Source organism: Cimex lectularius, unplaced genomic scaffold (assembly GCF_000648675.2).
Source record: "Cimex lectularius strain Harlan isolate CLEC.00 unplaced genomic scaffold, Clec_2.1 scaffold327, whole genome shotgun sequence".
NCBI lineage: Eukaryota > Metazoa > Arthropoda > Insecta > Hemiptera > Cimicidae > Cimex > Cimex lectularius.
The window spans coordinates 21,149-44,172 of NW_019392865.1; the positions used below are offsets into that span (position 1 = coordinate 21,149).

At 34.7% G+C, this 23,024-nt stretch overlaps 1 protein-coding gene across 2 annotated transcripts in view; it reads right to left on the reverse strand.

Annotated features, from left to right (window-relative positions):
- Positions 1-1,807: 1,807 nt before the first annotated feature.
- LOC106670222 (protein lozenge-like) overlaps positions 1,808-23,024 on the reverse strand; it is a 73,538-nt gene continuing 52,321 nt past the window's right edge. For both annotated transcript variants that reach the window (XM_014400341.2, XM_024228860.1), the window contains exons 4-5: positions 6,964-7,092; positions 1,808-3,593 (exon numbers count right to left, since the gene is read on the reverse strand). In XM_014400341.2, the coding sequence (XP_014255827.1) occupies positions 3,226-3,593; positions 6,964-7,092 (497 nt within the window). In that variant the 3' untranslated portion in view covers positions 1,808-3,225. The remainder of the gene's footprint in view (positions 3,594-6,963; positions 7,093-23,024) is intronic.

Below are 23,024 nucleotides of genomic sequence, written 5' to 3' on the forward strand. Positions count from 1 at the left end.
CATAAAATATATACACAAACCAAGTTACATTACAAGTGGGTGGAATTTTTTGCTTGTCATTGTACACATTAATCTTTAACTATTAAAAAATATTTTTCTTGCAATACGTAGTACGATAAAATTTAATTGAGTCATAATCCACGTTTTTTTTTTAATTAAACAAATAGATCATTAGCGGTGGAATCACAAGCCTTTCCTACAATTCAACTTGAGAGACGTACTTGTATCTTCTGCCTGATGAGGAGTATTTATTAGTCGAAATTCGGATAGCTGCCTACAATTTTTGTGATGCAACTATCTTTTCCGAAAATTTGTTACACAATTCTGTCTAGAAAACCATGCTAGGTGGATGTTGAAGTTACTGTTTGTCGTCTAAAGTATGACACGTGATGGTATTGTGTTTCCCTACTTTAGAACATTTGTCAACTGTTTGATCCTCCTTGAAGATGTGCCGAAAAAAGTCTGTCAGACAGTTCTGCGAGCATAACCGGATCGAGATCGTAAAAATTCAAATGCGGACTAAATAAAAGTTAAAACAAAAACTCGGATAAATCGGTTCTTGTTTCAAAAAGGCCGACTAGTATATTAAGCCGTAGGATATCAACAATTGTTATCCTGTGTAGCTGTCATTTGTCATTTGATCCTCACTGCGCCATTGCGAGAGAAAAGCCGCTCATCGGCCGAAAGTAGTGTCGATATTGTAGATCAGCAAGATGACAGAACAGATCAAGGGGTCGGTTGTCACCCTTGGGAGGACCAGCCCTTCAAAAAATCGACAGATTTATTCACACTCCTCTAGCTTCCAGTGGACAAAAATAACTTTTACACCAAAGTCCAAATATAATAAGCGTACGGTCTCTCGATGCCAGCCTAATCTTCTTTCAAAATTTGTTATTTTACTTGGATTAAACAATAGTAAAAAAAAATTATAGCAGCTTAAATAGTGAATAAACAGTTCATTGCTAAATACGCCCATTGTTTTAGAAGAAAAAAGATAATAAGAAATGGTTAGTGTTGGTTAGAGGTTAAAAATATGCGTAACCTAATTTTTTGACTCTCACATAAATAAATAAAGCATGGGAAAGCTGTAATTTATATGGAAAATTTTAATACATTTTATAAATTAAATTTATCATAATTAATTAAGGTTTTTAGTTGAGATAAAAAGTCAATGGCACGAGCGGGATTCGAACCCACGATCTTCCGCTTGATACGCCGCTGCTCTACCACTTGAGCTGTCGTGACAACGATCCACATGGAAAATCCAAAAAGGTGAGATTGAGATGGGAAGTTAGTGCCCGAGTGGATAGATGTCACGATAGCTCAAGTGGTATAACAGCGGCGTATCAAGCCGAAGAACGTGGGTTCGAATCCCGCTCGTGCCATTGCTTTTTTTATCTCAACTGAAAATCTTAATTAATTATGATATATTAATGGTCAAGCGGACCACGAAATTAGGGAATTAAATTTATACATAAATCATCAATATATACCAATTTGGTTGTTTAAATGTAAAAATAATCCTATATGTCTAGACCCAATTTGAACATTTGTTCACTGTTTGATCGTTTCTGAAGAAGAAATGCCGGAAAAAGTCGTCCGATGTTCTGAGAGCATAAGAGGACCAGATCATAAAAAATCCAAGCGTTGACATCTCACTGGTTCTAATGATGATTATCAGACTTACTTTTCGGACTTACCTACAATGTCTTTGTAGCAAATGTTCGTTTGAACTCAAATGGTCATACAATTTAAGTAGAAGAAACTTTTCTAATAAAAACGCTTTCATTTTTGACACATTTATTTAATCAATACTTTCTTAACTACACCATAAAACATATATACATATAGACAACGAAGAAATAAATTCTCCTTTACACACAGTTTTTTTTGTTCTTTTACCATTGCAAAATAACATATCCACGATGGGAAAACACATTTACAATTATCTCTGGTAGTACAACTGTCGCATCAGCGTAATTATTTACAAACAATATTTTATTTACAAGTCGGTAACGATGGAAAAATATATCGTGCAAAGAGCAATGTTCTGTGAAGTTGGCGTGTCTCGGCCATAATAAACTTTCTGAGATCCTGTTTTTATACCAATCGCCCCGTTGAAATCTCACTTTTTTAAAACCTATGATAACAATTAACTAATAGTGCAACATACATTACTTTCATCTCAATATTTTCGATTTATTTCAAGCGCCTTACAACACTTAAGACGTTTTTTTAACGCTTTCCAATCTTTAGTTTATAAAATTTGTACATAGCTAACAAATTAATGAACAGAACTACAAGCTTTTAAGAAAATTACATTGAGATTTATGACTTAAGTATACAAATTAGAGTCCCTTGAACGTAAAAGTGTACACCGATATTATTTACAGACTCGAAGAAATACTATTTGAGTACAAAATTAGCAAGATCGTTTGAAACTATTTTACTTCTTGTAAAATATATGAAGCTGGGTTGCCCACCACTTTATCCCGTGAGTATGATTATTCAAAAGCAAACGTTGAGCAAGTATTTTTGAAATTATCAAAATATAATTTGTACCATTTGGAAGATTAAATAATGCAATTGTTGTACCGAAGGTCGTATAAAAGAATATAAACAATTATGTAAAACAAAACAATGTAACAGTATAGTTCAATTTTAATTTAACAGCAATAAAACTTTAACTTTTTTTAACAGAAACTAAATTGTAAACTGCCTGCAATAAATACGCTTAATGTCTATCTAAAAGTCAGGACAATAGTAGTAGTTTGATTTTAATTTTATAAAAAAAATTTAAATTTAAAAGGGAAAAACATAATCAGTGCTGCAAACTGAAACGAAAAAGAGAAAAAATACCTTGCAAGAGCTAGACTATTTAGGAGACACATTTTGACAATAAAGTCAAGAAATTTAATTAAGACAATATTTGCGTAAGTCAAAACTTTGTCTTTTTACATTTCACAACGGAGCGATCGAACGTTGACGACTAGAGAGTAAACATTTAAAGTGGAATTTTTATTACAAAACAAAGAGGTTTTTTTTTATTAAAGAGATTTGTAAACATAAAATATATTTGCTAAACGAAATATAAAAAGAATTACATTATTCTCAGCACTGGTAACTGTCTCTCGTAGGATCCGTTCGACTTATCTTTAATCTTTCTCCCGAGAGAATTTAAAAAGTGAGGTTAAAACTTCAAGAATTCGAAAATATCGGCAAAACTTAGTAAGGTCGCCAGACGTCAGTTGACCTTTTCGTTGCGGCTTTCGGAGAGGGTTTTGTCGGCGGGCTGGCCGGAGGAGGATCCGGCGGTCTTATCAGGGGCGGGTAGAGGTGCGGGTAGAGCCAGTGCGAAGGAGGCAGGAGTGGAGTTTGCAGCAGGAGGCTGAAAAATGCCGGATGGTGTAGGCCGAGCGGAGGTGGTGTGGCCGGCCTCGGTTCCGGAGATGTAGCTCCCGATCCACCGGAAGACGACGACGGCCTCTGTTCACCCGCAGTCGTCAAAAGTCCAGCTCCGGACTCAACAGAGTTCTTCTCATCGTTCCCAGCGACTGCAACGCTTATAGGGCCCAGAGGTTCGCGGCATAGCTCTGAAAGAAACCAAAATGTATCTTTTGTAAGTTTTTTTTTAATTCATTCATTTTTATCTACAACTGTACATTTTGTGCTTTTTTAAACTAGATTCTACAACAAATTTCGATCATAGTTGTGGTTTTTTATGTTAAAGGAGTTCTCTTTCACTTTTTCTTGTACATAAAGGGACCTCGACGGAGACAGAATATTTTATTTCATTTTAAATTTCACCTTTACTCCAAAAGAACTAGTCTATTAACATTAAAAAAACACAACTACGATCGAAGTTTTTTGTAGAATCTAGTTAAAAAAGCACAAAATGGTCCAAATGTTCTGTGAAATGGATAAAAATAGTTTTCTTTCTCAAATATGTAACATATAATTCAGCAGCAGTACCCTGATGATGCGACTATATGTCGCGAAAGCTCGGCGAATTGTTGGCATAAATTTGTAATGTGTGGTGATTAATGACCGTTAATCGATAATTATTCAGAAATCGTGAGATGCGGTCTGGTGTGATGTAGGTTTCAAAAAAACATTTTCTTCATCGTGCCAACGTTTCGATCTTTATTCAGATCATCTTTAGAGCCTGGGATTTACAAACATTGTTTACATTTAACAAATACATAATCGGTCTCATTCTATCTCCCTCTCTTAATCTCTCACTCATTCACTATCTCTCACTCTCTTTCTCACTCTCTCTCTCTCTCTCTTTTTCTTATGTGAAGTGGAAAAAAGTACGTGTGGGCTTACTTTGCGAAATTAAATAAAAAGTTTAATCGTTTAATCAATCGGTCTCATTCTCTCTCTCTCTCTCTCCCTCTCTCTCTCTCTCTCTCTCTCTCTCTCTCTCTCTCTCTCCCTCTCAATCTCACCCCCTCTCACTCGCTCACTCAGTCAGCCACTCTCTCTCTCTCTCTCTCTCTCTCTCTCTCTCTCTCTCTCTCCCTTCTTTCCCCCGAAATAATGTTTCATTTGGTTCCTTGAATATTCTTAAATATTCAACCTCTTTGACCTTATTATTATTATTTTTTTTAATGTTTTGAATTAGATTTGCATGGTTCAATATGCAACGTTGCTACACATCTTTTTATTTTTACAGTTATCAGCAGAATTAGTGACGAATAAGCGGGTTGAGTAAACACGTTTGGGTTGTAATCTATTTTTCTCTCTTTGTGTCATACCATCCTATTACCGTCTGTTTAGGGCTGGGGGTTCAGCACCTACGACGATATAAAAGAGGCTAACCACGAAGGATAGCGGCAATCAAAATGGGCGAAAATGTTCAGAAGATTTCGGCTTTGAAGACGTCTCAAGAATAAAGACGCGTAGAATAATCAGAAAAATGAATAAAGACTAATAAACCTTACATACATTTTATTCTAAGGATCTGAATTTCGTATGGGTTCGATTCTCGGCGTCTTTGATAATATGAACTGCAAAAGCGTGGAACAGGCAAGACCCTCAGCCATCTTTTTATAAATACAACATTCTAGTTTGTCATAAATTGTTAAACAAAAAGCACGTATGGAGATGTGAAAATATAAACCAATAGCACGAGGCTTGGAATCGAAGCCCCAGGAAAACGCCTCACCCACCCTCATTTGCTAAATCGCCAGAGAAACATCGCAAGATATACTATATAAGATACCATCATTAGAAAAAAACATGAGAAAGCTGAGCATAAATAATAAAAAAGACTATTTCAACGACTCAAAGCCTGATATTATAGCTAAAGACACATGGATGTTTATCTAGGCCAAGTGATAAGTTTTAAAGACGGAATTAAATAAAGAAACTGCAAGAAGTCGTGGAAAAAAATATTGGATATTAGGAAAAGGAAAAGTCTCCAGCCCCGTCATCGCTTTAACACTCACTTAAACAACATAGATTCAGATTAAAGATACGCATAGACGGGAAATAACACAGAGATCTATGCAAATCAAAATCCAACGTATATAAACATAAAACTGCAAAATCTCACTGGCAATCTCAACACGACACGCAAGAATGGCACAATTACACAGAAGACAAACACTTTGAGTGAGTAAAAATACTTTGATTGAATATAAAATATATTTTGCATTGTATAAATTCATTTTTTCACATCCTAAATGTATTTGTTAAATGGAAACAATGTTTGTAAATCCCAGGCCCTGAAGATGATCTCAATAAAGATCGAAACGTTGGATCGGTAAAGAAAATGTTTTTCTGAAACCTACATCACACCAGACCCCATCTCATGATTTCCGAATAATCTTCTCCCAAATGTTTTAAATATATAATTACACTATTAAGGCGAATATCAATCACATCAAGATAATCGTTTACTCCTTGTAATGATAATTACATACGTACAAAAGAAAATATTCAAAATATTGTGATTTTAAGGTTGAGCTAACTATTTTGGAAATTAAATTAGTTAGTACTTAGTTCATTACTTTTGGGTTACTCAAATGCTGTCATTATTTTATAACTTATGTTCTGAGTTCCTGTAGTTACTGAAGAGGTTTCTTCAAAAACAAAAACATGTAGAAATACTTTGATTGAATATAAAAAATATTTTTTGCATTGTATAAATTCACTTTTTCCACATCTTACATGTATTTGCTGAATTTAAACAATGTTTGTAAATTCCAGGCCCTGAAGATGATCTCAATAAAGATCGAAACGTTGGCACGATAAAGAAAATGTTTTTCTGAAACCTGAAGCATCACACCAGACCGCATCTCACGATTTCTGAATAATTAAAAATTTCTAACTTCATTCAAGACCATATACCTTATCCTCTCAACATTGAAAAAATCTAGTCGATACCTCTCCTTAGCATTGTAAATAGTTAACTTTATCGGATTGAGGAACAGGTTCACTGAATAATTATAGGACAAGTCTCACGACGCAGTGTAAAGGTGATATAATGTGACTTACAAAGATTGCTCCATTTTACAATTGTTGATATGTGTTTTTGTAACATAAGTGCAGCTTGTGTAGAAGATTAGTGCATACCCATTTGTGGGCATATTAGAAGTAAATATTAAGTACAACAGCGGATCGAGTATTGTAGGTACCTTTGGGGCACACATGCATGCACTTCTTCCATCTCAGAAATCTCCGTACCCTGATTTACTGAGAAAAATCTCCCCTTAAGGTATTTTGTAACTTAAAATATATAAATAACACTACGAAACTAAAAAGACAGCTGTGGACAATAAAAATATAAATGGACCTCAATTCTTGTTGTGAATTATCTTGCGCTGCAAGTGATCGTATATCAGTGTCTGGCTGCAGACCAAGATTTTAAATAAAGCGCTACCCCCCGCAGTAAATCACGTTCATTTAGACAAAAGCGTCTTTTTCTTAAACCACAGTGACCAAAACAAACCTTACCTGAATTCGGATGCGTGTGGTGCCCTGCGGACAGGGCCAGGAGCTGCGAGTGGTGAAGCGGCGGAGGCGGCGGCAAGTAAGGGTAGCCCCCGCGCCCCCAGCCACCCTCACCGAGCTGCTGAGCAAGACCTGTGCAAACAACAATGATTCTCGTTAGTCGATCTGGCAAATATTGGGCAGAAACAATCGGGTATTAATGAATAATCGATCTTCAAGGGTCTCGGTATTGTCACTTTCAAAAAATGTGTGAAAAAAAAATCGTAGACTATTTTGGGACTGAGTCAGTCTTCAAACAAACCATCTATTAAAAACTTAATTTTGACAATTTATAGACATCTGTATGATTGTTTTGCCATGATGATGACATGAAAATAGGCCCAGATCTGGGCAGATAATAATTGAATTTGTTCTTTTATTCATAGCCTAGATCCAGATGAATCGTGAAATATTAAAAGCCGACGAACTTTCGTTTCGTGACGGTTTTGTAATTTATCTCTTTAATTAAAAATCTTTATCTTAGATTAAATAGATTTGCTATGAGAACCAATCTTTCATCGAAAGAAATGTAAAAATCTAAGCACCACATTATATTACCTAAGAACGGTAAAAATACCTTTGAACGTATTATCACTGCTTTCTTTTTGATCTTATAAAGAACTAAAACTCTTCCTGGATATTTTCACACCAAAATCACATAATTCCGGCTACCGGAAGTATTTTTACTTTATTTTTAAACATTACAGGTATAGAGCTATCGCGCCAGGAACTGCCACGATAAATACACGTGTATATATATGTTACATTTAGCATATTTGTATTATCTTATGCTAAAATTTAACACAGGATATTAAGAATGAAGAAAGAAAACCGTCTAGAAATAAATAGATATTTTCTGATATCCGAAGGGCGTTTTCCTTGGCATATTGTAACACCAAACCCCCCCAAAAAACTAAAACGCTATAATCACTTCCAAGACAGTAAACAAAGCACAACACATAAACAAGTAAACGCTTCACGAAGTGAGAAATAAACATGGATAAGCCGTTGAGCTTTTGAGAAGATCGATCATTCCCAAAAATGACGTTTTTAAAAGCAAAACGGATCATATCACGAAAACTCATACAAGTAGTAAAGAGAGATTTTTAATATTCAAACAATTTTTTTTAAGTCTCTTAGAAGGGTAAAATAGCTTATTTTGGGGGGATCGTTACCAAAAATGACATTTTTAGGAACAAAAATGTTATCCCAAAAAACTGCTATTGGTATGAGAGAGAGAGGTTTTGGGGCACGTATTCAAACGTTAGGTGCTTAGATAGACGAGGTAAAAACCTACCGAGAAATATATTTTTTTTTTAGAAAAGTCTCTTAGATGAGTAAAAAAGCTTATTTTGGGGGGATCGTTACCGAAAATAGTTTAGGACAAAAAGGTCATCCCAAAAAATTACTCTTGGTACGAGAGAGAGGTTTTGGGACACGTGTTTAATCATTAGCTGCGTAGATGGACGAGAATTTTTTTTGTTGAAATTCTTTACAAGTAACAAAAAAATTCCCGATCATTAAAAAAAGTATTTTTCCCCTGCTGTTAAAAACAGCCATAATTTTTTCTTTCAGTTTGATATTCAGTTTGACCTTAGATGCGAAGCTGAGATGGAAAAAACACGTGAAGAAAAAAAGGACAGAAATAAGTTTAAGGTATAGACACCTATAATGGTTGATAGGACGTGGCTCCAACCTTGCTATACAAAATAAAATATTATTATACAAACAAGTCATAAAGCCTATGTGGACATATGGTATTTAACTATGAGATTTGTGTCAAACACAGCAATTCAAAATCATACAAACACTCCAAAATAAAATCTTCCTTAACATGGTCAGTGCACCTTGGTACATAGGGAACTTACATAGGGATCTTAAGATTCCTGATGTCACGGCAGAAATACAAAGATTTGCCGCCAAACTCCAGGCTCGTCTCAGCCAGCACGAGAATGTGGAAGCGATCAAACTCTTACATAACCGAAACATGGTCAGAAGATAGCATAAAATACAGAAAAGAACAAAGCCATATGAACTTGAGTAGTAAAAAATAAATAGTGAAATGTAAATCTCACTGTACCAATAGGTTTATAAGAATGAAAACATTTATTTATTCTATAATATTATTGTAAAATTAATAGTTGGTCCAATAAGGCCAGTTTTAATAAATAAATTTAATTTTAAAAAAAGTTCGATATAAAAATTTCTCCATCTATCGAGAAAATTCGTACAAAGTTTGATTAATTTTAATCGGAGAGTTTCTCAGGAACCCAGCCGTAGAAGAGTAAAAATAGCTTGTGTTTGAGGAAGAAAAACAAAACTTTAATAGATTCGTAAATTAAATTCTGCTAAATATAATTGGATTTCATGTATGCCTTGTTTAGTCAACGGTATAAAACGAGAATCAGAAGATACAGAATGATTGGAAAAATGGTAAATTAAAAAAGTAAAATTAAAATTGTAAAGTCCATTTTGCCGAAGACGACCTTCGAATGTGATGTCCTCCCCATAGTATTCGTGATGTTCGGAACTTAATATTTAATAAAATGCATTTTGTTTCAATCGTTATATATTACGATATAATTTACGTAAGTAACGGTTGGGAAAACGAGTCCGATACAAAGGTCAGAGATGAAAGGGCGTTATCCGGTGACAAAGGAATATGGGAGCTTGTTAAAAAAAAAATGTGGGACCGAAACCATAAAAGGGCGTGCACACTTTTGTCGTTTCTTCCCCTTTGAGAGCGTACCCAGCCCGATAGTCAAAGCCCCAGGGGATGGGGAGTGGTGCTATTAAGAAAGATTCCAAAAAGTTACGGGATTTACGCCACTTCCGAGGGCGACAAGAAAGGGTTGACCTTTCTCCCCACGAGGATTGTTAATTAGTTGTAAAGGGGTGGAAGTCGAAGACCGAGGCCCGTTTGAGACCGACCTTAGGACCAAATATCACGGGCGGACCTTTGCAACCCTTTCTTGACTATCCCAAGAGGGAGGCTGAATTATGTCAGTTTGTCCCTTAGCGATTGTCTCTTCACCTTTTTCCAGAGAGTGCCCCCTTCACCTCATTAACACCGACTATTTTCCTCCCTTTCCTTCACCCCCTAACCCACCTCTCTAATCACTAACATATTAACAGAAAAAAAAATTGACAATATAGTGTAATACTCAGTTAATTTTGGAAATGAAAAATTTGTGTAACAGACAGGATTCGAACCCATGAACTTCGGCTAGTAGTATAATAGAGTAGGATATAATAATATAGTACAATATTCCGTACGTATTTACAATCATGAGTGGGTACCATAGATCTTTTAGGTTTTAGGCGTAAGAGGCTTTCTGCCCACTTTTATCCCTAAATCATGTGTATTCACTAATCAAGTGCCTAGAGCCTATAGGCAGTACGCCCGTATCTTTCTGCCTTTGGTCTATGTAATAGAGCTATCAAATCAAATCTGAGCAGAAAACAAAAAACAAAGATTTGCAGATGATGGTGTTTATCTGTGATTCGGGAAACGCATTTTGAACCGGCCCAAATTGGTCCGTCATCATTTGCGAGTTTTTGATATTATTCATACGTTTCGGCTATGCACCATCTTCAGTAAGGAACTGTGTAACACAGTAGACAATGGCCACCTGAAACCTGTTTTAATAACATTTAAATTTCGCGAATGAAGACAGATCAGTGCCGGTTAGATAACAATTACGTCAGATAGCCAAGAAGCTACTAAAGCTCTGAACCCGAACATCTGGTGGTATGGATCTGAATTGCAATACCCAACTAAATAAGCTAGGAATGCTAAAAACAGCTACCATCTGGTTGGTTCGAGAACTTGCAATAGTAGAGAGAAAGGAAGAAGCAAACCTTTCCCTACCACACTGCTTGTATGACCCCTTTATGACGGACCAAACAAGAAAAGAAGGAAACAATCCCAATCTCAGCAGGCTCAAACTGAGTTAGAATCGCATGAACCAATGCTGTTTTTGGGGCTATTCTTAAAATAGTTAATGAAACCCCAACACACCTGATATGCTGTGGTACTACTTTAGGGACGTACAACACAACCGCAAAATATTAGAATAGAGCGGGTAGATCTATACCGGTCAATTAACACCGAACACTACAGAACAGGGAATATAATACTATTATAATAGTAGTAATCAATAAAAGAACAGAATCTATTTATTGTTTTTATTTGCTTAGCTTTTCACACTGGTATGATAGGACGCTTCGGACCTCTCCGAACAGAATCTACGTTGACAGATTTCTTAAACCGTACACTGCAGACCCTATGGACATCTAGCTGCATGCTGTCATTTTAATGTTCAAATGCATCTTAAGAGCAAGTGTCTTGAAGTACATTCATAAATATTCCGCCATCGACCCTAAATACACACCTGAAATACACATACGAAAAGGTGAAGGAAACGCTATATTTCCCTTACCACTCACTCTAATAAATACATGCACTCAAACAAAGCTCATACAAATACAATTTCAAAAAACCAACTGTTCCAAAAAAAGAAACAAAGAAATCAGAAACTGTACCCGAGAAATATTCTTATATTCGGCGGCACGCGTACACGCTCTCTGTAAGGAGCCAAGGCATGACAAGCTTCTATTATGTGGTACACGCCGAGCAACCTCTGAGTAAGTGTCACCTGCGTGGCCTTTGGTCAACGAGTAAGTATTATTACCCCTATTAAGATTAAAATTCTACATAAAAAAGCGATCTTGGATAAGGCTAATTGTAACAAAAAGACTCAGTTCTTTCCGAAAAAGCATCACTTCCATCAAGACTTTGTTTGATTATTAATTTAAATTGTTGAACAATATGAAGATCTATTTCAAAATTTAAAATGCTCTCAACAGTGAAAAGAAATGAGATCAAATTATTCCAGTCTATTTTACATATAAAATATTTATTACTATTTATTAAGATGGTCTGAAGAAAATAATTTTCAATAAAGTTTTGTTTATTCACACGCAACTTTTCAACCTCCATTTTTGAATGGTGATAAATATAATCTAGGACAATACATACACAATGATTATTTCATTTCCAAGTTTAATACGTAATAATTGTACGAAAGAGTCTTTCAAAATAATAAATATTACCGAATAGTAAGGTATTGTTTAAAGTACATCAAAAGTTGTTAGTGCACCTTGAAATGTATTAGGAATTTTCGTTGAAAAAGTAAACTATAATAATGATAATAATAATAAATTGAATTTGTAATCAGGTGAGTGAATGGGAGAGGGACAACAATTTAGTTTGAGCACGTGTCAAGGGGGTGTAAAGGATAATAGGGTTAGGTATAAGGTCCAGTTAGAGGGGCGTATGGAGAATCCAATTGTCCTCATCGAACGGTTCTCACCGTGGGTGTGGAATGAGGAAAGAGAAGGAAAGATTACGGTAAGAAGGAGAAGAGGGAGGAATGATGAGGGTGGCCCGAGAGGGGGTTGTGGGTTGCGGAGGACCAATGAGGGATCCCGCACCCCCACCCCGTGACGTCATAACGCCTGCCCGCACCCTCTTCTCCTCCTTCAACCCCTTATTGCACCTCCATATGACGCCAAACACAATAAACACCCCCTCGCCGCCGACGCTCCACAGACAAAACTAATTACATTCTTCCTTTGCCAATTTTCCTAAAATTGGCTTCTTATTGCTGTCTCCGAGTTCTGTTCCCCGTCTATTTGTATCGGCTTCCTCCCCCGGCCCCTGCCTTTTGAAATAAAAGTTTAATTCCTCCTTTTCAATCCCATATTTCTTTCCTTCTTAAAGCGAAACAAACCCGCCTCCCCTTTCTCGCATAATTTAAAACGTTCAAGAACAAGTGAAATTACTAAGGAAACTCCCTTCCTCTCATTCCTTTTTTATTATTGTATTATGTGAAACAGTCCCAAACAGGTAACTTAGATAATTTTTTTTTTTTTGGTTTAAAAGTGTTTTATTCATTTTTCAGTGCATTTAACTCAGAATTAATAATGAACTAAAACGAATGTGGTAATACATTGCTCATATAAAAAACCCGAAGAAGTCATAAAAGTCGTTAAATAATAACATTACATTAATTTAATTAATAATTAGCTCGCGTCTATCCCGTGTGAAATTCACAATTATGATCGATACCTCAAACAAGCAACAAATTAATCAGATAGCACTAAAGTGTATTCTGCAATACTGTAAGTCTTTAGCAGAATACAGTTTAAAAAATAAATTAATAAATTCATTGGTCTAAGATGTCTTTTTTGAGGTAAAAACTCCAGAAAAACTCTATTATGTTATCAGAAACAGTCTCAAAGAGATAACATATATATTTATGTTTTATTTTGGTTCCAAAGTACGTTATTCTTTTTTAATGCATTTAACGCAGAAATAATCATGACCAGAAACGAATTGCCATAACGCATTACACATTATTTACTGTGTAAATTATATTATATACAAAAAGTAATAAAATTTACATAATATTATTATGTATAATTTAATAAACAACAAATGGTGGTAAACAATAAAAATACGTGTTTGACAAACAAAATTCATCATACAATTGCTACAATTTTGATGAAGTTTGATGTTGAATTTGATTCATCTATTTTATTTCTAGATTTGGTGTTAAAATGTTGAACCAAAAAAAAAAACCATTAAATGGTCCAGTTCAGTCTTGTCGCTTATTTATTACGTATGTATTTTGACTTATTCTTTACGTCCTTCAGGCTGATAGAAACTAAAATCTTACCTATGATATATAAGTAAAGTAGTAGTGAAATTTTTTAAATTTACTTGCTTTCCATTTTTTCAAAAATGCTCAGACCTGCAGAAAGATTTTTGAAAATCCTGATAACTAAAATTTTGAGAGAAATTGTTGAAGTTATAATAGTAATAAGTAATAATAAAAAAATAAATCCATTCAACCTAAAGTTTCTAAACATTTTGTATTAAATAAAATGATGAATTTTTGAAGCAAGTGTGTCAAAAAAATATTTTTAAAATTGTCTCACGGTTGATTTTTTTGAACTGTTTATGTTCAAAACGGTTTCAAATATTAGTGGTTGGAGATTTTGCAAAACAAAGTATCTCTGCCTTTCCTTTTTTATGTCATACTATTTTTTAAAACAGAACAACTGCAAAGGAGCAAAACTTTGGAATAGTTTTATGCTTTTTAGTCAATATTAACATGATCTGGACAGCTTTAAAATGTCATTATTCGGAAATCGTGAGATGTGGTCTGGTGTGACGTTGGTTTCCGAAAAACATTTTCTTTATCGTGCCAACGTTTCGATCTTTATTCAGATCATCTTCAGGGCTTAAAGTGTTTGTTTTCTGCGTAGTTGTGCCATTCTTGCGTGTCGTGTTGAGAGTGCACTCAACATACATTTCTACAGAGAAGAACGAAGAACATGGGATTCTATGAACAAATTTCAACTACATATGGACACGAGGCAAAATGAATTCTGAAGGACATCGCCAACAATGAGAAGAAACTCGCATCGGCTATCAATCAGAGAACCTTTGTCCTGAAATGCAGACAACACAAGGTATTTCCTACTCATATCAAAAACAATTTTAACTTCACAAATGCCACACTAATACAATCCAACACCAGAATTAACGAAATACATAAAGCCACAATACATTAAAAAAAAAAACATATTAAACATAGAAATCACCACAACGATCAAAAACATTAAGACATTAACACAAAAATTACACCAATTAAAACTCAGTGCCGCCAACATAATGCCTACAGACATTTTAAATTTTTTTTACAAACATCAAAAAGATGCTTACAATCCCCACTTTGACCAAATTAAAAACAAACACACCAAAAAATTGAACAACTTAAACAACAAACAAACACCTGTTAACAGAAACAAATGGTTTCTAAACCTAACAAAAACTAACATTCCTCCAGAAATCCAGAACTTCCTATCACTTGGCCGCAAACATTCCATTCCATACAACAACACTGATTTCTCAATAGGTAAATTAATTACTGATGTATACTATGTAATCCAAAAGTCAACAAAAACATAAAAAATAAAAGGCATAACATGATCAAAATGCAATAACATAATAACAAATCCCTTACAATACCTCACTACAAATCAACAAAATATATCTCAACAAAAATAGACGCAAAACCAAAAATTTTCTCAAAAATAATTCTGACATACTCATTGTTTCTGCTGACAAAACAAAACAAACAGTAGCAAAAAAGAGTACAAGGAAAAAATAAACAAAATTATCAGCGACACAAACACACAGCACAATCAAATCAGACACTACCCCTTCTCTCATCAAACAGACAAACAAAATTCTCCACTAAACACTTAAACAAAAAAAAATGTACTCTCAACACGACACGCAGGAATGGCACAATTACGCAGAAAACATCACTTTGAGCCCTGAAGATGATCTCAATAAAGATCGAAACGTTGGCACGATAAAGAAAACGTTTTTCTGAAACCTACGTCACACCAGACCGCATCTCACGATTTCAGAATAATCATCGACTAACGGTCACTAATCACCACACATTTAAAATGTCAGTTGACGGTTGAGCGAAACGGCGCGCTATGCTAAACCTGCAACACACATCTGCTCGACCCAAGTGTTGACCATTGCGCCGCGTGCTGTAAAGGGATATCACAATCCCTTTATTTAAAATTAGGCCAAGACTACTAACAAAGACTATTGACATTAAATGTTCATTTCTTAAACAAATAAATACAATCGGGATTACAGAATTTAAAAATTAAATTTTACAAAAATTACAATTCTAAAAACCTACATCCTTATGAGATTTCTTTTTATTTTCTATAAACAACATAAATGATTAATTAAATTAATGATTTTTTCTTTATTACAGCTAACATTAAATTTGAAAAAATCTAAAACATCCTCATATAGGGAATAAACTATAAATATAGCCTAACGGGTTATTAATTCACATACCTGTCGACCGCATCTATCATCCGAAAGGTATTAATTGAAACTCATCCGGTTGAAAGTTTATTTCAATTTGCTTCATAAATCATTATGTAACAGCGATTTCATAATTGATAAGAGATTTTTTCCACATCGATTAGGAACAGGTGGTGCAAGAACGTCAGCCTTGAAAATTATGGGACATTCATTAAACTATACAAACGGTTAATAAAACTTGATCAATTTGGAAAAATAATTGCTCAATCCACTTATAGTCCAACTTTTTATTATAGTCTAATGTTTACTTGAAGAAAAATAAATATAATGGTTTTTTTTCAATTTCTAAAAATAATTTGCGTGGGAGTTCCCTTTTCGTCTGTAATCTGTGTTCAGCAGTAACTAAAAAAACATTGAATTTGCTTGCTACTTAAATGAAGATAGTAGTGATAATCTACAAATTAAAAAAATATATTTCTTAAGAATGACAGTTAGCCGTATTTTCTTTCAGGTCCGATGATGGGTCAGAGGTGTAGGTGTAGATGAAAACCAAAAACAATTTTTATCATTGTGTCATTTCTTCGTGTGTCTGCGAGGTGATGGTCACTATTGATCGTATTGTGTGCCTATTACTGTTGGGTTGGTCAACGCCTGTATGTTTCTCGCCATCTTCAGTGGTGTGTCTTGGACTGGAAAAGGTAAAACCTTCCCCTTTCGCATACTTGCAAAAAAAGGAATTGTTTAACGATAAATTACACAAACACACCTCCAAATTTTTTTCATTGACTGACGTTTCGAGTCTTTATTGACTCTTTTTATGCAGCAAAAAACGCTTAAAAATGTTACAGTATTGTTAATTCAAACAAAAGTTACACAATTTACCTTAAAAAATAGATTTTTTATTAAATTCACTGATTTCGTAGTCCGCTTGACCAATTAATATCATACAATTAATTAAGGTTTTTAATCGAGATAAAAAAGTCAATGGGACGAGCGGGATTCGAACCCACGATCTTCGGCTAGATACGCCGCTGCTCTACCACTTGAGCTATCGTGACCTCGATCCACTCGGACATCAACTTCCTATCTCAACCCCACCTTATGAGTTTTGAATTGAAAAATGGCAAAAAGGAGAGAAAATTCAAAAGGTGGGGTGGAGATGGGAAGTTAGACCGAGTGGATCGAGATCACGATAGCTCAAGTGGTAGAGCAGCGGCGTATCTAGCCGAAGATCGTGGGTTCGAATCCCGCTCGTCCCATTGACTTTTTTCTCAACTAAAAATCTGAATTAATTGTAATATTACAAAATAGACTTAAGGTAGAAGTTTAATATAAACACAACGGCTAGTGAAGGATTTTTATTATATTCTTTAAAAATTATAAACGTAGTATTCACAATTTTTTTAAAAATAAGTATAACTAAAACTAAAAACGCCAAAAATCGTGGATATCGTTTTCGCCTGATTATCTAATATGTTCCATCAGAAAGATTCTTAAGTTCTGTTGATGTTTTAAATTATTTTAATTAAAATTATAAATATCCAGGTTTTTGAAGAAAGGCATTCTCGAAAAGTAACAATTATTAAAAGGCGAACCGTTTTGCGTGAAGCCATTAATAACCGCCTCAGGAAGCTATCATTGAACATTAGAATTTAGAGCCTTCTGGCGAAGGAAGGGAGCTTACATCCGTTTAAGCGTACTGCTATATTGTCGTTAAATCCGCTTATACCCCTTTCCCCTTGAAGGAAATTCTCTATTTATTCAGAAATTCCCTTTCTCTCCACCCCCCCCCATTTTCTTGCCGCCCTCTTCTCACAACCCCTTCCTCTCAGTCACGTGCTTTAGTCATCTGTTACCGGCCTTTCCTACCCCAGACGTATTTTACATTTGATAATATCATGCCGATATTTCGAAAGCTCAATAACGCAGAATCTACTGTGCAGATTCTGACCCATAATGAGGCCGAAAGTTATGGACTGGTTTCTTGAGTTCTTCTATATGTTTGAAAAGTATCTGGAAGTTTGAAAAGTTACAGAAGAATTTCAAAAACTTCGAGTCTCACAAGTATTTCTGTTCATAATATAGCTGTGTTGGATATCATCACAAAAATTGTTAATTCCTTGCCGTCTATTGCAATTTGATAACTAGTAACGAAGCTTTAAGCCTTAGCAGAAGGTTCTGGTTTCGAATTTCGCTCGTGACACTAACTGTTTCATCTCAACCAAGTCCTTACATAAAAGTATAATTAATTATTTTAATGCAATATTTAAATTGGATAAACGTAGGATGAGGTATTTTTTGAAATTGATTTTAATCTCGTTTACACATCGCTCACCCACAAGAAAAGTGACACAACAAAAGAAAATTTTCAGGAAAAGTAGATGGAAGTTTACTTTCTGTGACTTATGTATTAGGTACACGCCATTAAGGTTTTTGCCAATAAAAACTGTCATGATCCATCAATACTGTCTTTAGTTTCTCCAAGACTTATGCGAAAACCCAAAACATTAAAAATCCAGCTGTACTACTCCTAAAAAAACTACCCCTTTTTGAGTTATGACACTTTTCTTGCATATATGGCTCTCAGTAATTTAGGCTAGTTTGTTTGCTCTAGCAATAATGGTGGTTAATGAATGACTGTAAATGATTGCCCATGTAATGAGTTTTACTAAGATTAATTTTGATGCAAATTTGCTTTCCTCCTGGAGTCAGAGCTAATTAGTTATTTAAAATACAAATTTAATAATTGAAATAAAAGTTTTTTTGATTAAATTCACTAATTTCGTGGTCCGCTTGACCAATTAATATATTAAAATTAATTAAGTTTTTCGTTGAGATAAAAAGTCAGTGCAACGAGCGGGATTCGAACCCACGATCTTCGGCCGCTGCTCTACCACTTGATCCACTTGGACACTAACTTCCCATCTCAACCCCACCTTTTGAATTTTCCCTCCTTTTTGCCATTTTTCAAATGTGTAATCGGATTGGATTCTCGGCGTGAAATGATTGTTAAAAATATTGGAATTAAAACATTAAAAAATCGTTGAAATGATAAAATAATCTAAAAATTAAAAGACAACATTGTTAAAAATTATCAAAAACTATATTATAATTAAGAATATTATTAAAATAAAATAATTGAGACTAAAATAATTCACGAACACTCTAAATCAAGGTATGGTCTTGAAGAAAAAATCAAAGTTGTTAATGCCAAGCTGTCGACATAATTTAAGGTCAAAATCACGGCCTATGTTAATTTAATATTACAAAACACATATTTGTACAATTGATCTAACAATTTTCTTTTTCATAATGTGAAAATGTGACTCCGTACCGCATAAAATCATTCACTAAACAAGAAAAAACTGACGTAACTCGAAATGTTCCATTTTTCCTGATAAATACTCACACCGATGATTTAAAGCTCGACACAGAACTATATTCCAGTCTACATTCCAGTTTTGGTGAATGGTGACGGTACGTTCTCACCAATCCAAAAGTGACACATGGTGGTGTTTAGCAGCCCAGAGTCCACCTAGAGTAGTATTAATTTTCCTGTAGAGTCACACACCCGAATATTTAAAGCTAAATGATCCGGTTTTTATATTTTTCGCCCAGGGTCTATTTTGTTGTTGGTGTGCGATGTGTTCTTCTTTCTACAATAAAAAGTTTTGTCTGTGTTTCTTCGTGTCCGGTTGTTTCATAATTTGTTGAAGTCGTGAGGAGCGGTCAAGAATGGGAAGATCAAAGAAATTTTACTCAGATTTACCGCGTCCCTCGCCCATAGTAATTCAAATGCAGCAGAATATAAATTCACGTTTCACAACACTTTCATAAAAACCAATATGACAATAAAAGAATAGCTCTACACTTTATGTGACTATGAAATACTTGGTTCAAAAATTATATTTACATCTTAGTATTTTTTACAATCTACATATGTTTTGTAATTTATCCAGGCCTTGAAGATGGCTCGAATAAAGGTCGAAACGTCAGCAAAATAATAAAAAAGGTTTTTCTCTAAACTACCTCATTCTTGACCGCTCCTCACGACTTCAATTTTTCTAATCAAGTCAATTGAATTGTAATAATAGTCACTCTACAGTTTGCTTTAGTCCGTCTTTTACGTAGTCTAAATCAGGGCAAAAGTTATTCTTGCCTTACAGAAAGAGGGTTATAATATCGAATCTCATTTTAAAGCCGTTACAGATGAGACGTAATCAAGTTAGTTCAGAGTTGGAGAGACGGAAGGGTCTAAACAAAGCTGGGTAACGTGAGAGCGGCTAACGACGAGTCTACACTAACTATGTGAGGGCTTTGGTGTGAACTTTGCCGGGGTTTAAAAGCGGAAGGGAGCCGGCCCCTGGGGTGGCTTTGTAAATGGGAAATAGGGAGAAAGCGGGTTAGAGGGAACGACTCTCCTTTAGAGTTTGTAATCAGTGCGCAGCACGTGGATGGGACAGGAACTAATGAGCCCTTTCCGCTCCCTACAAATTACCCCGACAGAGTCAGACCGTCTTTTCTCTGAAATAGAATTTCAGAGCTTTCCGAAAGGCACAATTAAAGTTGTCGGCTGACCGCGGGACTAGCTGACAACCGAATCGATACCGGTTCCTCCGCCCTTTTTATGACAACCGGTAGTCAGGTCGCAGATCGTCTCTGCCCTCACCCCATCGAGTCATCCAAATAGGAAAAGAGGAGTGAGAAGTAAAACAAGAATATAAGATATTGGTATCCGTTCAGCCGAATTCAAGAAGAAAAACTGAATGGATGATCTTCCAGACAGTTCTCTGTCACACATGATACCATTAGGTATTTGGTAGGATACGTTACCAAATACCTAATATTTAAATCTGGTATTTAACTACTTATTCCGCTGCCCTAAACGTATTGAATATGGACTCCTTGGTCACTCGTCGAGGTGATGCTTTTTCGCTATTCTTAAACGGTTTTATTGATGCTCCAGAAATTCTATCACCACTCAGTTTAAGGTTGCCAAGCCGGAGTTTGCGAGTGAGTGAACTGTTTTACATTTTCTTTTGCAGAATCAATCGAACTAAGCAGAATTCATTCAGCAAATTTTCCGTTCTTTGAGGCTGCTTCCCTGTTTGAACCATGTAATAAATGAATAAATGATACAGTCCATTCTCATCTTTTAATTTTTTTTATATCCCTGGCTTTTTCGGTGCTCGTAACACGAGTGTGAATTTGAGCCTTCGGTCTGTTCTTTCCGGTGTTCCGGTGTTCTTTCATCGAAGAAACTCATTTTTGAATGGGGTTGGGACCAAATTCAGCGTCAATTTTTTTCAATTGCGGCCACCGGTCCCCTCAGGAGTCAAAAAAAATTCCAGAGGCGACGGTAGGGATCGAACCAACGACCGCGGGATCTACTCGCCGAGAGTCTGACGCCTTAACTACTCGGCTACAACTATCAATTTAAATTATTTTTTTTCTAATTCAAATTACGCTTTTTAATTCAAATTAATTATTTTTATTTTAGATTACCTTTTTTATTTCAAATTAGTTTATTTTTATTTCAAATTAACCCTTTTTATTTGACATGAACTTTTATATTTCAAAGTAACTCTTTTAAACTTTAAATTAACCCTTTCTAATTTTATATTAACCCTTTTAAAAATAAAATTAACACTTTTTAACTTTATATTAACCTTTTTATTGCCAATAAGCGCTTTTTAACTTCAATTTAATACTTTTTATCTTCAATTTAACCATTTTTATTTTAAATCAATTTTTTTATTGAATGAAAAATGAACACTTTTTAACTTCAAATAAACACTTTTTAATTTGAAATCACCAATTTTTATTTTAAATTAACCCTTTTTAACTTCAAATTAACCCGTTTTAATTTCAAACTACTCCATAGTAGAAGGTCGCTTTTAAACTGGCTAAAAGGGCTTGATACTGCAGTATCAGTTATACTCCCTTGAACTCTTCACGGGACAGTAAACCAATCTACGTTCAGTATTAACAATGCAAATACTTCCATACAATATGCATTAAGTAATTTATCTGTTAATTTTAATAAAAATTCTGCGCTTTGTTTTTAAATAGGCAATTGTTTAACTTAAGTTAAAAAAACAAAATAAAACATTCTAATGGAGCGAGAACTGATCTTAGTGAATTTTTTGGTATGATATTCATAGGTCCTTTCAATGTAAAATGTCTAAATATTTTGTCTTAAATACATTGAATTTTTGAAGCAGTGTGTAAAAAAATATATTTTTAAAATTGTCTCATTGATTTTTTTTCTGGAGATTTTCCAAGACAAAGTATCTCTGAATTTTCTTGTTTAAGCTATGCGATTTTTATAAAACAGAACAAGTGCGAAGGAGCAAAACTTTGAAATAGTTTTATGCTTTTTAGTCCAACATTAACGTGAACTGGACAGCTTTAAAATGTCAGTTGACGGTTGAGCGAAACGGCGCGCTATGCTAAACCTGCAACACAGATCTGCTTGACCGAAGTGTTGACCATTGCGCCGCGTGCCGTCACGGAATTCTACCAACCTCTTCAATTTCAAATATTAGGCTACGACTACTAACAAAGACTATTGACATTAAACGTTCAATTTTTAAACAAATAAATACAATCGGGATTACAAAAAGTTAAACATTTAAATTCTACAACAAAGGACCTTTCTAAAAACCTGCATGTTTAAATGATTTCTTTTCATTTTCTGTAAATAATATAAATTCTTGAAATCATTAATGATTTTTTCTTTGATATAGATAACTTTAAATTTTATAAACATCCTCATATAGGATATAAAAGATACATGTAACCTAGATCTATTTACTCTCCCGGACAGAGGTCTATAAATTCATATGATTATAAGTAGTGCAATATGAATCCCCTATGTCGCAGACCTTGCCAAATTCCGATACCTTAATTCTTAGTCACCCTGATCAACTCACAAATAATCTTATCTCCTCCTTCGAACCCTGAATATAGACGATATCCCTGGACGAGCAAAAATATTTGAAAGAAACTGTTAACGTCTCAGGATGGCACAATTTGGCGTCGTTCACGCTACTCCATATTTGCTTACATAATACATTGCATATAGTTGCAA